Here is an 18,000-nt window from a genome sequence, read left to right on the forward strand (position 1 = left end):
TCTAGTTGGTTTTCCGTAAATAAGTATTTCATATATTGGCATACGTGATACCAGGAAGCCATACAAAGTCATTCTTTAAGAAATCGTGCTCTTTAAACAATTTTATCAGAGAGGCATCGAACATTTTGGAAATAAAGAATATCATACTCATGTTGATTTAAATTATAACAATGGCGTCTTGTATAGCCATCCCCATGTATCAAATTATTTCATTATAATGTGCCAATAATGTAAAATAAAAATCTAATGAAGCGTTAAGACAAAGGTTTTGTTTTGATGTGCGCGGATTGTTACATATTTGATATTAACGTCACTAGAAAAACTTCGCCCATGCTAAATAGTCAGGAGGTAAGTTTTGTCGATTTTTAGAGGAGATGATAACCTTTTATTTTAATTTAAACGAAGAGAGCAATTGGCAATGATGTGATAAATTGAAGAGTTTTTGAAATAACAAGTGAAGATACAAAACAATTTTTATTTAAAGTTGAACAACGCAATCACCATTTAGAGGGAAAGGAAAAATAATTAAAAAGTAACGTTAACAGAACAGGCGTGCATAATGTACCTATAAATTTGGCATGACTTTCTAATAACCAGCAACAAATTAAAAGAATCAAGCATAATATAATTTTAAACGTCACTGTGAACGCCGAGTAAAAGTAGAAATGATACAGCTCCTGAAGGGCAATAATGGAGTAGAAATCTTGATGGCCAAGATACATGTAGAACATATTTAATGAAACTTGAATTATATCTGCTAAAAGTAGCTGATATATACTGCCGAAAAATAGAAATGCCTTTTTCTTGATAAAACTATTTAAAAGATATTTTATTATTTTTCAGCCAAAAATATCAAAATGGGAATAATAACAAGTCTTGGACGATGTCTCGTTACGTTGCTGAATATTTTTTTCTTGGTAAGTTTACCTTAGTATTTCATGCATTTATGTTGACGCGCCACTATCACTCGTGTACTTTATTATATATATTCAGCATTCATCTTACAATTACATACACTAACCCAATTTGTGGAACTGAGTTTGTACAATATTAAACATCAACAGCTACACTATTTAACTTCTATCATAGTGTCCTCATACAGATCAATATATCGTGGATCTATGGTCAATACATAATATCATTATCAAAATATGCTTTATTTGTGGTTCCTGACTGAATATAAATGTATCCAATATCACTGAATGATTCAATCCTTATATGAAAAGTAACTACAAAGTCTGGATACTAAATAATTAAACTATTTAAACTTTTGTAAACAAAGACCAAAATTGACCAGCCATTTAATTTGAATTCCCTCTATATAATATATAATATTATATATATCAAATATATATCAAATCAAATACCGAAGAGTGCCTAGAGTGAAGATAAATGAAACGTGCTCTCTTCCCGTTTTGACAAAAAACATTGCCAAAATGAAGTAGCTGTTGGCTGTGCGAGATGGATCAATTTACAGTTAGAAACTACATAGTCAAAATTAGCACGAATGAACACAATATGTTTATGTAAATTGAATATGTTCAAACAGTCTGAAAGTTGGTTAATAAAAAGAGAGTTCAATTTATGAGGAATAAAAAGCAATCTAACTGTTTGCATTCTCTAAATTCAAATTTTAGCCTGGTAGAAAGCATTACCTGACAAACTTGCTCGATTTTAAGTCTACATGGTTTTAATTTGCTAACGAGAACAGTCTGTTTATCCGTGAATCAGGTTTTGTATAGAATGAATATGAACGAGACTTCCTTCTGTCAAATGTGTTTATATAAATCCGAAGAGTCCGGTGAACACTTCGTTCTCGAATGTTCTGAATTAACACTAATACGAAACAAGATATTTTTCCGATATCAATAAGTTTAACCATAGGGACCACTATTATCTTAACAATTTATAAGCTCACATTAAATTTGCGGTCTGTCAAATATTTACACATACTAAGTACACGATTTTGTGTATAAAAATAAGGAGATGTGTTATGATTGCTAATGAGTATCTATCCACCAAAGTTTTAATAAAGTGGATGTATGCAATTATGGGCAACCGTGAGGCCTTTCGAAAATGAGAAATTACCATACCGTTTGATCGCCTTAAAAGGCTCCGACATAAAAAAAAAAACCCAACACAACATGTTACTATTCAATTGAGAAAACTAATGACTACAGACTACTGACTTGGGACAGGCGCATATATAATGAGGCAGGTTGAAAAGGATGGAAGGCGCCAAGTCTTTGAACAGCGGTGTAATAGTATACACAATAAGAGCAAACTTATCAAAGTCAATCAAGTTGACCTACAGTTGTTAATATCTGTGTCATTTTTGGGCTTTCTTGGAGAGTTGTCTCATTGGCAAACATACCACATCTTTTTTTTTATATATTTATAAATTCAGTCAAACCAAAACAACAAAAAAACATCTAACAAACACACAAACCGGACGTTGTTTGGAATCTACACATATGTAACAATAAGATAAAAAAAAAAACAACACAAAATATCCAAAATACTGTCTAATATCACTTGTACATGTTTTATTAGAAATAAAGATTCTCTATTCATTCATTTTGTATTAATATTTAGCAACACTTGTGGCCCGTTTACTGATCATATAGCTAAGTTGTCATTTCATTTGTAGATTATCAGCTTGGTTTTGACAGCTGCAGGTGTAATTGCATTCTATGCCTCAGATATCAGTTTTATAAATACAATGGAAGAGAAAATAAGAGAAAGTCTGAAACTAATGGCTGAAGACACGTCTACTGGGTCAGCTGGGATTGACGATTTTTCTATTACCGAATTTATGGGTGGGATAGGGATGGCATTAATTATTTCCGGTTGCTGTTTGTTAATCCTGTCCTTTTTTGGTTGTTGTGGTGCCTGTTGCAAGTTTAAGACATTAATTTTTACTGTAAGTATTATCTAAAAGATGACCACCGTTATTTCCTTACTTTTCATGAATAATATTCCATTTACAACCACAATTTACATCAGTATTTTTGATTAAACAAAACTTGACTCTTTTATTTTCGACATTCTGATATTGAACTCAAAATTTCGACTTTAAAAGTTAAAATTTCAAATAAGTAAAAAATACTTTATTCATGCTACACCATAGTAATAATGAAAGCAATGTTTATTATGATTATATATTAGTATTGTTTTATAAAAAAAATTGTGAAATGGTCTTTCGTACTGTTCAGATAAATAAAGACCATCCATTCAAATAGAAATTTGTAAAATATTCTATAATGATTAGCAATTTATACAAATCTAATTATATTTACTGAAACTAGATTTACGATAATTAGCTCTGTTTCTGCATTGTTTACGTTGACTCCATACATATATACGTGTAGCTACACTCTATGAAATGCGTGCTAGTGTAAAAGTTGATAGGGGACTGACATATGATCTTTATATGACTCAGAGCTCGCTTCGCACTAGATGACTAAAAAGACATCTTTCAGTATTAGGTATTTATCATTTGAAGAAATATATAGGTAGTCTTTACATTTTACCATATACCGTTTCCTTGCAATCCGTATCTTTCAAAAATTGATTTCGAGTATTTAAAACTGTTGAATAGTTTCTTGATGGTTTATCGATGACATCAATCTGCATTTATTTGCCATGAAATATTGTAAAAAGGGTTGTACAAATGTTTCATATAGTCTTAGATAAATAAAAAAAAATATACGTAAACATAAGTTCGGGTGCAAAACGCTTTAAATTTATTTTACTATAAACATCCTATATATCTTTTGTTTTTAACAGTACGCCGTGATAATAACAGTATTGCTAGTAGCAGAAATTATTGTCATTATCTTGTTGTATGCAGCTCCAGATACGGTTAGTATTTATAAATATAAGAATGTAAAAATAAATGTACATGATTGTGCTAACCTTTAGGATTGAAGTACCAACTGCAAAATACACTTTTACCGACAATAAACAATTACATGTATATGTCTACCGATATTTGAAATTCTTCGGTTTTAACAAGTTTTGATTTAGAAAAACAAAAATTAATCGGTTCATTCAAACTTTATTGATGGACAGTCAGCTATCCTTCTTTTTCACCGTAACACTTTTATGTATGTTTTATATGTACACTAAGTGTATAATTTTTCTGTTGTAGTACGGATACTAACACGTTCCTTTATATTGTAATTTGAGAGTAATGTTATAATTGCAGATCATAGGTTCCATTAAGAATGTTTTACTTGAATCACTGAAAGGCTATAAAGGGATTGGAAGTTCAGACGCTACAACACTTGGATGGATGTTTGTTATGGAACAGGTAATTGCATTGAATTTCTAAATCATAGTAAGCGACTTTACTATAAGCAATGGAATACATGCATAAACCGTACCTGACTTATTAATTTATTATCTTATTAGGTTGTGGTATACGAATAATAATACATGCATGCTGCAGATATGTCCTAATACTGAAAAGTTGAAACATAATTACATGTAGATAAAAGAGACTGCTAAAAAATGTTGAACACTCAAATTTTGTCAAGATATGTGTGTATATAAATGCTTTAGCGAATGAAAGAACAACCCAAGAGCATGTTTTGTTTATCTTTTACATTTACCGCTGTCAACTAAATGGAATTCTATATAACTGTCATAAAATAGAAAGGGATAGATATAAAACCAGGTTAAACTAATTATTTTCTACATTAAGAAATGCCTTTACCAATTCAGGAATATGACAGTTGCTTTCATTTATGTATCAGCATATTTGATTAATAATACATAGTCTCTTGTACTTTTAAAACTAGTAATATATATATTGATTTACATTTTATTTTAGATGAAATGTTGTGGAGTAAATAGTTATCTAGATTTCAGTACGACTAATACAGATGACTGGAAACATCCTGGAACTATAACTCCTGATTTAGATGCACCTCTTATGTGCTGTATTGAAAAGCCAACAGATGATACAATGCTAGCAACAAGCTGCGCGCGGACCCCTTTAGTCATAAATGAAAAGGTGAAGATAGTTATGAATAAGCAACAGTATGTGGTGTTTGGGGAAGGATGTAAACTCCTCCTCGATCCAATGCAAACTATTGCGTGTATCAAATAACACAAGACTGTAAATCAGGCTATATGTTGTACTGTTATACTACTGTTCCAGGTTAGGGGGAGGGTTGGGATTCCACTAACATGTTTAACCCCGCCATATTATGTATGTATGTATGTGCCTGTCCCAAGTCAGGAGCCTGTAATTCAGTGGTTGTCATTTGTTTATGTGTTACATATTTGTTTTTCGTTCAATTTATTTTATGAAAAAAAGGCCGTTTGTTTTCTCGATTGAATTGTTTTGAATGGTCATTTCGGGTCCTATTATGGCTGACTATGTGGTATGGGCTTTGCTCGTTTTTGAAAGCCGTACGGTGACATATAGCTGTTAATTTCTGTGTCATTTTGGTCTCTTGTGGACGGTTGTCTCATTGGCAATCATTCCACATCTTCTTTTTTATATACAATTTATATGTTTTTTTAGCAAAGAAAATATTCGTTAATAAAATCTCTCGCTGCTATTGCCCGGGATAGGATTCGATTATTAGGGCCCAGGCAATGGTTAAACTTCCAACACATTCATGAATTATTTCTAAATTAATGCAATGGCTAAATATTGTTTTTCCAGATCATCTTTTGTGTGTCAGAAATGCACAAAGTCTAAAACCTGAAGTTTTGTGATGTCGAGCAAAAACTGTTTCGAAGGTTGGGGGGAGGGCAGTGGGTACTAATTTTGTGTAACCAGCTTCTACTACAGTTTTGAAACCTAATCACGGAAACCTAACGGAACGATTGCAAACATATTTCAATTGAGCACCAGAAATATGGAATTGTGTAAGGAAATTTATTCACATTTTTCAGACTTATTACTAAGTTCTTTTCAGCATTATATACAAGCGACTCCAGACATATCGCACATATAATGAAATTTAGCATCTGCTATTATGGAAATTGTTCGATGAATATTTTTCCCATTCTTTCCAGATTTTGAAACATAGTCACTTTCGTTGATACAAATGTATGTGTTTCCCTGTGAATTGAAATTTTCATTATATATACTTATATAGTATTACTTTTTCTTTAAAACAATTATTTCATATAAATCCTGTGAAAAAAGAAAGGGATAATTTGCCATATTTATGATCAACTAATGTATATTGAATGTAATATTTCCTTTCAAAACCATCTCACAGATAGGAACGGTATATACATTTAAGATAGAGAGTTCGAACCTTTTATCCTGAATGAAACATCTGTATTGTAAGTTATCACGGTACATGAACAAAACCATCTATCTCAATGACTTCAAACTGAAGAATAAAAGGTATAAGCACGGACACTTTCTTATAATTCAATTCAACTATGCTTAAAAACAAACCTCAAACAGAAATATGCGCAATAAATTTAAAGAATCAATTTGAACAAAAAAACTTCAAACTTGTATTACATAAAGTCTTGTTATTTCATCCCACATAGTCACGTTCATTTGACTATGTTTTATTTATGGTCTTTTATGATTACCCGGTGATGTTTGTCTCTACTGGTGTTTAACTGGTAAAGTATGGTAGTAGATCAAAACAAAAATGACGAGGCAATAGGTTTTACATTTTTCAAATATAATAGCAGCACTTTTTATTTACGATTATTTCAGGGATGTTTTGATGCAGTATGGGACGAAGTATTGGGCAACACGAAGTTAGCAGTAATAGTGTATGTTCTGGCATTTCTTTTTCAGGTATGTTATCATTATCAAAAGTGTTGGTTTTTTTCTGTCCTGAATGTTATGCATAAATGACCATTACTGCTAAAGGAATGGACTTTTAAAACGACGGGAAACTTTTACCCTTCTGCTGATTCAACTTCTTTTTATGTAAAAGCCATGATACTCGATTATGTTTTCTGTATGGTGGTTTCTGATTTTTTACTTGTTTGACTCCTCTTGATTTTCTTACTTACTCAGTATTTAGTTTCCAAAGGTATGTTTCTATATACTTTTTTTTTGCCATGGCGTTGATGATTTGCTTTCGACTTTATTTTTTAAATTGCTTGAATTTGATTTTATAAAGCCAATTATGTGTATTTTTATGTTATTTCTCAATGTATTTAAATTCACACAAAGAAATAATCCCCAATTAATGCTTTTCAATATAATAATGGCAGCATGCGGTATAAATAAAATTGAGAATGGAAATGGGGAATGTGTCAAAGACAACCCGACCAAAGAAAAGACAACAACAGAAGATCACCAACAGGTCTTCAATGTAGCGAGAAATTCCCGCACCCGGAGGCGTCCTTCAGCTGGCCCCTAAACAAATATATACTATAAATGTATTGCTTAGGAACAGCATACGGCATATTTTGTTTTTAGTGAATTTAAAGGAAAAACATGCTATACAGAGGAAAACGTGACCGGTATGCAGCAGTTCCTCAATGACAACGTCTTTGTTGAATTTAGAGGTACACTTTTTCAGTAAGTCTTCGGTGTTCCTATTGAAACGAAGTGTGCGAATTTCTCCTTGCCAAGCTCTTCTTATTTTCATACGATTCGGAATTTTTATCAGAAAACTGGTAAAAAAAAAATCAAGTAGCCCGATCATTTTATTTCAAATATATTGATGATGTTTTGAGCTTTTGATTTTGCCATTTGATAAGGGACTTTCCGTTTTGAATTTACCTCGGACTTCAGTATTTTTGTGATTTTACTTGTTTCCATCAATAATCGAAACGTTTTTTTAATAATAAACAACAGGCATGTTTTTTTCTGCCTCATTTTAAGACTCATACATTGAATTTTCGTCATCTCAATACCAGAATCTATGACAAGGGAGACGATTTTTAAAGTAGAAATTACAAATTTTCCCGATCTTAAATGAAGTATACCAACTTTAGTTACCTGCATATGATATATTAAATTTTCCAACTCATTTAAGTGATTGAAGCTGCCACTCAGACTTTTTACAATTTCATCAGTGTCTGAGCTGAAAGTTGATAGGCCAAGGTTATGTCAAATTTCGTCTCATCTTGATTCTAAAAAAATCGTAAAAAGATATCAAGACGTTGATGATAAATAATAGGGTTTCGCCTATTTGTCCTTGTATATTTTTTTTTATTAACCTTTACAATTTATTCATTTTTCATTATATATTTATGACGTTGATTTTTGCGTTTTCATCCCGCCATTGTGCTATTGTAAATATTCAGTTCTTGTCTTTCATTCTTCCTGCTGTACTTTGTCCATACACCATTTTGCGTGTCTTTGTTAAAACAAATATTTGTTTTTATACTGAATAAAATTATACTACGATTTTGACTGATTTACCCCAATTTTTGACTGATTTACCCCAATTTTTGACATTTTTACGGAAGCGTATTAGGGACATAAAAAAAAAAAAAATTGGCAGTGAACTTTTTTTTATCAAAGTCGAAATTTTGACTTTTCACATCTCGAAATTTTACTTTAACTTGAAATTTTGACTTTTCAGATCCCGAAATATTGACTAAAACTTAAATTTTGACTTGCTTAAATATTGAAAATTTCGACTTTTTGAAAAGTCGAAATTTTGACTTTTTTGAAACTCGAAATTTCGACTTACAAAAAGTCGAAATTTCCACTTTAAACTCGAAATTTCGACTTTATTAAAACTCGAAATTTCGACTTATTTAAAACTCGAAATTTCGACTTATTTTAAACTCAAAATTTCGTCTTTTTTAAATCTCGAAATTTCGACTTATTTTAAACTCGAAATTTCAACTTATTTTATACTTAAAATTTCGACTTTTTTTAATCTCGAAATTTCTACTTATTTTAAACTCGAAATTTCAACTTATTTTAAACTCAAAATTTCGACTTTTTGTAAACTTAAAATTTCGACTTTTTTTTAAATCATAATCTCGACTTTTATCTCTAAATTTTGACTGTTGAAATCTCGAAATTTCGACTTTTTTTAAGTACTTTTAAAACTTTGACGTTAGTATTCAAACACAGTTATTACAATTTTAGAATGAGTAGACATTGACGCAAATTATTAAAGCGTCCTCCACACATTTTGGCAAATTATATTCAGAAATTGGTTTTGTTCTTAGATTAAGATATGGATTAGCATTTAATATTGAAAAAAAATATTCGTAAAGAACATGCATGTTGACAGAATTTACCCCCCCCCTCCCATATTCCATGTTTTAGTTTCCACGACACTGTCATAGGATCGTCAGATCTGAGGACATTTAGCATCACAGTTTCAAAGGCCTGTTTGGTATCCCAATAGCAAGTCACTGACTTTGCCTTGTTTAAACAATGGTATATCAAGTAGCCAAAATTGCCATGCATATTCAGGACGACCAATGAGCTACTCAGTTATCTAGTTTTGGAAGTTTGCATTCTTATAACACAACTATTAACCCTTGTCTTTATATATTAGACTGTTGAATAAAAGTATGTCGTCGGAATAGCGGGGCTGTCTTGATACACATATCTGAAGTCCAGACTTGAAATATGTATTTGAACGTGAAACATATTTTATTTATTCTTCGGCAAGAACAAGATTTTCTATCTAAAATAACCTCTTTAAAATGGTTTAGTTTATTATAATATGCTTATGAAGTTTATGATGTATACTATATGGCGTTCCGCCTTGCTGATATAAATGACTGTGAATGTAGTAATCGCAAACGTATAAATACAAAGGAAAAGTCGAAATTTTAAGTTTTAAAAAAATCGAAATTTTGAGTTTAAAAGTAGTCGAAATTTTGAGTTAAAAAGAAGTCAAAATTTCAAAATGAGAAAAGTTAAAATTTCGAGTTAAAGTCGAAATTTTGAGATTTGAAATGTCAAAATTTCGACTTTGAAAAAAAAAGTTCTGTGTCAATTTTATTCTTTCTATGTCCCTAATACGCTTCCGTACATTTTTACCTTTTATGTCTCTCTGTTTTTCTTACACGTTATTGTCAATATTATGAAATGATATGCGACTGTCATAAAAGTGAGAAGTTTAAACCACTGTTTTCTACATAAGTAAATGCCTATACCAAGTCAGTAATACGACAGTTGTTTCTATTTGTTAGATATGTTTGAGCTTTTGATTTTCTCATTTCTAAAAAGATCTTCTGTTGTGAATATCCATTTATATTGAAATCATGATTTACAATTCAATATTGGACCATGTTGTTTCCCGCAAGTAATGTATGACCAGATGCGTCTTTGCATACGATAATGTAAAATACCTTTTCTTTTGCGTATTATTTACGTTTTGAATTTTCCTCGGTACTTTTGTTATTTTACTTTTCCTAACGTTTCGGCATTGCGAGGCTGTCTTATCAAACAGTATTTTGATGGTTTTTTTTTTAGCATGAAACGCACTTCAATGAATTAACCTTAATCGTTTTTTATCGTAATAATACTTTGTGTGCAATCGACAAATCATTGTTAATACAGCTGTTTTTATACAAAACACGAGGAAAACTAAACACCGAACAACACAAACCCAGCCAAAACTTTAAGGTTATTTCGTGTGCTCCAATAGAGTTACATTTGTGGCACTGTCGTGTAGCCCATTCTAGTACAATTCCGGTGAAAATTATTATTCGGTAGGTCATATTCGAACACAGCTGTAGTTACGACAATTGGCACATTCTGTCGTCGTATGTAAAACGGTTATTCCATATGCCCGCGTCACACTGTCCCGATTTTTACGCCGATGTAAACACGATTATGGAAATTTTCAAAATCGGGACTGATCGTATCCAGATCGGGCTATTCGTTGTGCCATCTTTAACCATCTTTAACCATCGTTCACTTTTTCTAGCCTTCGAGGACAACTTCGGGAAGGGTTCTAAATTTTTTAACATGCTAAAAAATCCCCGAAGGTGCGTCCGATGTTGAGGGTTCGTATTGAGTTCGTATCACCATTCTCACCATCGTAATGTCACCGGGAATGCATCTTTGAACATCGTATTGCATTCGTGTTTCCATCGTTTCCATCGGGCAGTTTTGACATTACGATGTCTAAACGAATGAATCACGAAGCTACCCGAAGGTCTTACGATGGCAACACGGCTTCGTGACGACCTCGTAATCCCGTCGTGTTGCCATCGAATAAAAGTACGAAGGCGACAAGATGGAACTACGACGGCAATAAATCCAGCTTAATGTAAGTTAATTGTCGCGCTAAAATTCATTTAAAGTGCCATGCGCGATATGCACTGGTCAGTCTTATACGACAGTTAAAAAAGACGTTCACAAAACATGGAGCTTATATCATTTGATTCTATGAGAACAAGAAAGGCGACAGCGTTGTTTCTATTAATTCAAATGGAACAAGAAGAGCAGCTATTACAGGCTCAGGATTTACTTTCACAAGTAAATTATTATTTTTTGTCAATTTTTCATATCAAGTAACATAATGAAAATCATAAATGCGCCTCGTACACCAACACTGCAGGTACACGTATATAGGGAACCGACTTTTTCTTCATTCTTCTGCTGATTTTTTTATGTATCGTCTGAGTTGTTGTCACACGAATGTTCACTCCATAACCATTTTGTTTTCTACATGTGTATATGTCATATTAAGCCGCATTTGTTGCTTTCCCCACATCCTTCCTTTTGTCTATATTATTATGATATTCTGGAGAGAGCTCTTTTTGAATAAAAAGGGATCAACGAACCCTTTACCTTACCTTAAAGATAGATCAGTAAACATGGGCATAACTATGGGTGATTATTTAGACTAGTGCACACCTTTTACAGTTCAAACAAGGCAATGCCGAGCATGGCACCCCCATGTATGTAACATATTTGGGACAAATATGGACACTATATTTGTATATGACACATGCAGAAAATGGCAAATTGAATATGCATATTTGATACATAAACTATTTTTTTTTACAAATCAACCTAAGCATTCAGTAACTGGAAATACCTTTAGTATTGTCTTTAAAACCAGCAGTTCAAAAAATGAGCATCCAATTTCTTGTGTATTATGCTATTTGAAGGAGAAAAAAAAGTCCACCTGCATGACCTTGACCTTTGGCCTTGAACGTAAAAAATGTCAAATCATTACAAGGAGGAACACTATACCAAATGTAGTTAAAATCTTTTGAAGCATATTGGTTTTAGAGTGTCAACAAGGGTGATATTGCCTTGTATTACAACTGTTACCTTGACCTTTGAACTTTAAAGTCAATAGCGCTTAATATATTCGTAACACCATATCAAGTTTTGAGCATTTCGGTTCTAGAGTGACCATTATATAATTTTTTTTCTACACGCAACTTACATGTAGTAAGCGATGGGATAATAAACTAAGTCTTTTAGACATCGTATGGCCATCGCGCCATCATCGTAATCCGTCGTGTAGTCTTCGTAATCCATCGTGAAGCCTTCGTGATCCATCGTGTAGGCTTCAACTGAGATATGAAGCTTGAATACCCGTCTTCGGTTAACCTTCGCATGTTCATCTTTTGTTATCGTATATCATTTCGGCACCATCGCATAGACTTCGTTATTCATCGTACTTGCTTCGGTCACTTTTTGGTATTTTAACGAGATCGGGACCAACTACGTACGTACTTACAATTTTCTCATTCGGGTGTCCATCGTATATAAAAATCGGGACAGTGTGACGCGGGCATAACGGTCAACCGAAGGTCCAAGTGAGCTTTTCTCATCATCATCCGTCGTCCGTCGTCGTTGTCGTCCGGTGCCATCTGTTAACTTTTACAAAAATATTCTCCTCTGAAACTTCTGGGTCAAATTTAACCAAACTTGGCCAGAATCATCATTAGGGTGTCTAGTTTAAAAAATGTGTCCGGTGACACGGCTATCAATCCAAGATGGCCGCCATGGCTAAAATAGAACATAGGGGTGAAATGTAATTTTTTGCTTATAACTCTGAAACCAAAGCATTTGAAGCAAATCGGACATAAAATGATTATTAAGTCAAGATCTATCTACGCTGAAATTTTCAGAGGAATCGGACAACCCGTTGTTGGGTTGCTACCCTTTGATTGGTAATTTTAAGGAAATTTAGCCGTTTTTAGTTTTTATCTTGAATATTATTATAGATAGAGATAAACTGTAAACAGCAATAATGTTCAGCAAAGTAAGATCTACAAATAAGTTATTATGATTAAAATGGTCAATCGACCCCTGAAGGAGTTATTGCCCTTTATAGTCATTATTTACCAATTTTTCGTCACTGTTTGTCATCTTTTACAAAAATCTTCTCCTCTGATACTTCTGAGTCAAATTTAACCAAACTTAAGCACAATCATTGTATGGGTATCTAGTTATAAAAATGTGTGCGATGACCCAGCCAAACAATCAAGATGGCGGCCATGGCTTAAAATAGAACATAGGGGTAAAATGTAGATTTTGGCTTGTAACTCTAAAACCATAGGATTTAGAACAAATAAAAAAATGTGGTTAAATTGTTAATCAAGTACATAACTGTCTGCCCTGAAATTTTCAGATGAATTGGACAACTGGTTGTTGGGTTGCTGCCCTCCGATTGGTAATTTTGAATTTTTGCCATTTTTTGTTATTATCGTGTATACTGTTATAGATAGGGATAAACTGTAAACAGCAATAATGTTCAGCAAAGTAAGATATGAATATATGACAACATGACCAAATGGTCAGTTGACTCCTGAAGGAGTTATTGCCCTTTTTAGTCAATTTTTATCAGTTGTCATGAATCCATCTGTGTCCTTCATAGACCAAGGTGAGCGACACAGGCTCTTTATAGCCTCTAGTTATATGAATCATATGAATCAGAATTCCTTCAGACACCTGTCAAAAACAAGAAGATCAAAGAAGCCATGTCATTTAATTCATATTCAGATATATTGATGATGTTTTTTTCATTAACAATCCCAATGTTGCTGATTATATTCCATCGATATATCCCCCAGAACTAGAAGTTATAGTTACAACAGACAAGGCTTCCTCCGACTCATTGTATGTCTTATAACTTCAAAGACGTTAAATGACACAGACATTAATAACAATAAGTCACTGTACGACCTTCGGCTATGAGCAAAGCCAATACCGCATAGTAAGCTATGCAAGGCCCCGAAATGTCAAATGCAAAACAATTCAAACGAGAAAACTAACGGCCTTATTTATGTACAATAAATGAACGAAAAACAAATATGTAAGACATTAACAAACACCAACCACTAAAATACAGACTCCTGATGTATTTGTGGTAGCCATTTGGTGTGACTCTGTACTTATACATCCCGTCATTGTGTTATTGTTCTATGATAAATTTTGCATTCTTTCCTTTTATGTTTGCTTATAAGATTTTTCCATATGCCTTTCATGTGTTTTGTTTACATATGAAGAGGCTTTGTACTTTTACATTCCATCATTGTGTTATCATTCTATGATAATTTCTGTATTCTTAAAATTGGGAATGGAAATGTTGAATATGTCAAAGAGACAACAACCTGACAAAAGAGCAGAGAAAAGCAGAAGGCTAGCAATGGACCTTTAACGCACGGTAACTCTCGCACCAGGAGGTTGTCCTCAGCTGGCCTCTCAATGAAATTGTGTACGAGTGAAAAAGCACACTAAAATCCAAAAACAAATAAATGAACTTAAATTGAAAAATATACATGACTCACAAAGGGCAGAGGTACCCAACTTTGGACAAATACTGTTTTACATTTTTTACCTATTATATATGTTTGAGTTGTTCACACATTGTTGTCAATATAAAAGAATTTTATGCGACTGCCGTACAAGTGAGATGTTTAGCTAGCTATAAAAACCAGGTTTAATCCACTAGTTTTTATATAAGAAAATGCCTGTACCAAATCAGGAATATAAATACAGTTGTAGTCTATTCGTTTGGTGTGTTCGAGCTTTTTTGCCTTTTGATTAGGGACTTTCTGTTTTGAATCATAAAAGGAGTAAGTCCAGATTCGCCGAACGGAGTTACTTGTTCTCCTTCAAAATGCGTACATGCATCACTGACCATGCAAGTTAGCACACATTGAATAGGAAATACATTTGTAATTGATAAAACTACGGCTAAGCTGCCTATTCAAGTATCTTCAGATCTTAGATCACGAAAAGCATGTCTCTAGAAATTCAACATATAGACATGTGTTGTGTCTTTTTTAAGGCTTGGTTGTTTATATTGTGTCTGTTACTAAGTCTTTGGTTTTCTATGTTGTGTTAAGGGGACTACTGTTTGTTTTTTCGTCGTTTCGTGTAATTATCAATATTGTGTGATATTGTCAAAATAAAAAAGAAGATGTGGTATTATTGTCAATCACTCAACTCTCCACAAGAGACCAAATGACACAGAAATAAACAACTGTATGTCACCGTACGGCCTTCAACAATGAGCAAATCCCATACCGCAAAATCAACTATAAAAGGTTCCGTAATGACATTGTAAAACAATTAAAAGAAATAACTAACGGTCAATTTTTGTTCAAAAAATGAACGAAAAACAAATGTGCAACACATAAACAAGCGACACCATTGAATTACAGGCTCCTGGCATGGGACAAGCATACACATAAAGACTGTAGGGTGGGGTTAGGGTAAAACATGTTAGTGAGAATCCAACCCTCACCTAAACGAGGGACGAAAGATACCAGAGGAACAGTCAAATTCATAAATCGGAAATAAACTGACAACGCCTGGCTAAAAATGAAAGATGACAAAAAGGGAAACAAAAGAACACATGACACAACAAAGCAAACTAAAGAATAATTAACACGAGCCCCACCAAAAGCTAGGGGTGATCTCAGGTGCTCGGGAAGGGTAAGCAGATCCTGCTCTACATGTGGCACCCGTTGTGTTGCTTATGTTGTAACAAATCCGGTTAATAGTCTTATTTGGTAGGTCATATTCATGAAAGGGAAGGGGTTGTAGTTACGACGTAAGGAACATGTCCGATATCATTTGTGAAACAGTTATTCCATAACGGTCAACCAACTCGTGGTGGCGTCCGTAAAATTTACGAAGGGATGATTTCAACTTCACCATTTGGAACTATTGGTTTAATAGCTTCCTTGTGAGCAGCAACCCTTCATTCAGAAAATCATGATAGGAAATGCAAGCACAGGAATTTTGTATCAATTTTGAGATATATACCCCGTATGCAGGTGCTGTTGGATTGTTTCTTCTTAGAAAATGAAAGTTCACAATTGGAAAGCTGAAATCATCTCTTTTGTCGTAAAGTTTTGTTTTCAACCGACCCATTGTCAATTTCTTGAGGTAAGTCAAGATATGAGGCTGACTTAACTGTATCTATTGTATCCTTTATCTCTAGCTCGATGGGATAGATGCATTGAACATAGTCACCAAATATTGAATTATTTAGTGAAAGAACGTCATCTATATAGCGGAAAGTAGAGTTAAAGGATATTGCTAACTTTCTTCCTAAGAAGTTCCTGTATGATGTCAGCCTCATAATAATAAAGAAACAAGTCGGCAAGAAGAGGGGCATAATTAGTTCCCATTGGAATGCCGTCAGTCTGTTGAAAAACACGTCCTCTAAAAGTAACAAATATGTTGTCAATCAAAAAATTAAGTATCTTGATATTGTCAGTTTCAGAGAAAAAAAAAATTTGAATCAGAGTGATCCTTTACAAAGTAGGATTTATCCCTCTCTAAAGTTACACCACTTTCCCTAACCTGGGACAGTGGTGTCACAGTTCAACATTAGAACGGAGTATGCAAATTTGTTGAAAAAGGTTTGTCAGTATGTTTTCTACTTATGATTTTGAATATATCTTTTTGTACAAAAATGTAACTTTCGCCTATCTTTTATCGTATTAACTAAATTTGAAGGAAATAGAAAACGTAAGATTTAATTATTTATTATGCTCCGTAACGAATGTTTCAAAGTTTCTCTTTATTTTTCAAGGTATTGCTGATAATATTTTCCTACTTGATGTATATCGATGGTAAGAAGAAGGGAAACAAAGTGTACCCTAGAGTTTAGCCAAGAAAACAGACTTCTGAGGAATATTGGTCCTCAATGGAGAGAAGGGAACTGAAATGTGTGTGTGTTTTTGACACTGTAATGATTTATCATTATTAATAAACAAAACATAAGCATTTGATTATTACTCTCATAGATAAAAGTTTGTCTTATTTGGAATTAATTTAAACAATATATTTATAATTTCCAACTCTTGTAAAAATTCATGTGACTTTGATCTCTTTCTCTTTGATATGTACTCATGATTTGATTTTGATATAAAGCGTCTTCTAATTGGCTGACAGTGTTTTTTTATCAGCTCATAGACATAATTTTGTCATGTGACCGAGACGTCATCAACGTTTTTTCATGATTTACTCCGTCTTAAAATGGAATTTAGAATTAAATAATGAGAAATGGACACATTTTTTTTTCTCTCATTCGTATTTTAAAATTGCATTAATATATTTATTTTGTCGGCATAACAATCTGTTTGTAGCATTATTGGGTGTAATTTTCGTGCTTACATGTATGTATATATTCATATTTAGGAGATGGATTAATTGTCGAGTTGTAGCAGCGTGTAAAACGTTTTTCTTGTATGTTAGGAAATAATAAAACAAACATGTTAACTACTAAATGTTTGAAAATTATATTCTTTTGATAACGAGAGAAGAAAACAGTTTGTTTGTATTGAGGAGATGGCATTCGAGGTAAAGCAATGCACAATTTGTTATCTTTTTGATGCCTTAAAAAACAATGATTTCATACAACATTATTTGTTATTTGTTTTATTTTCCATTAAACAAATGGATTTCATACAACATTTTTTATGTTTTAACCTGTAACTATATGTATTTCATGCAGCCATTACGTACATTTATGAAGATCTGGTGTGAAGCCAAGTCACAATTTATAAAAGTAAACCATTATAGGCCACGGTAGGCTTTGAACAAGAAGCCTTGGATCACACCGAACAGCAAGCTATGAAGGGCCCAAA

At 33.0% G+C, this 18,000-nt stretch overlaps 1 protein-coding gene across 1 annotated transcript; it reads left to right on the plus strand.

Moving 5' to 3' along the window:
* Positions 1-435: 435 nt before the first annotated feature.
* On the plus strand, positions 436-17,773 carry LOC143078005 (uncharacterized). Its single transcript, XM_076253037.1, has 8 exons — positions 436-552; positions 844-917; positions 2,651-2,923; positions 3,790-3,864; positions 4,211-4,315; positions 4,838-5,020; positions 6,704-6,787; positions 16,944-17,773. Exons 2-8 carry the CDS (start codon positions 858-860, stop codon positions 17,019-17,021), a joined length of 858 nt encoding a protein of 285 aa, XP_076109152.1. The 5' UTR covers positions 436-552; positions 844-857; the 3' UTR covers positions 17,022-17,773.
* The last annotated feature ends 227 nt before the right edge of the window (positions 17,774-18,000 follow it).

The sequence above is a fragment of the Mytilus galloprovincialis genome, chromosome 6 (genome assembly GCF_965363235.1).
Source record: "Mytilus galloprovincialis chromosome 6, xbMytGall1.hap1.1, whole genome shotgun sequence".
In the NCBI taxonomy this organism is placed as follows: Eukaryota; Metazoa; Mollusca; class Bivalvia; order Mytilida; family Mytilidae; genus Mytilus; species Mytilus galloprovincialis.

What these genes read in the sequence shown, in the direction of transcription:
- LOC143078005 (XM_076253037.1), top strand. Translation starts at nt 858, where the DNA reads ATGGGAATAATAACAAGTCTTGGACGATGTCTCGTTACGTTGCTGAAT. An exon ending in TTAAGACATTAATTTTTACT is followed by an intron (nt 2,924 to 3,789) that starts GTAAGTATTATC and finishes TGTTTTTAACAG; the next exon opens with TACGCCGTGATAATAACAGT. An exon ending in CTTTAGTCATAAATGAAAAG is followed by an intron (nt 5,021 to 6,703) that starts GTGAAGATAGTT and finishes CGATTATTTCAG; the next exon opens with GGATGTTTTGATGCAGTATG.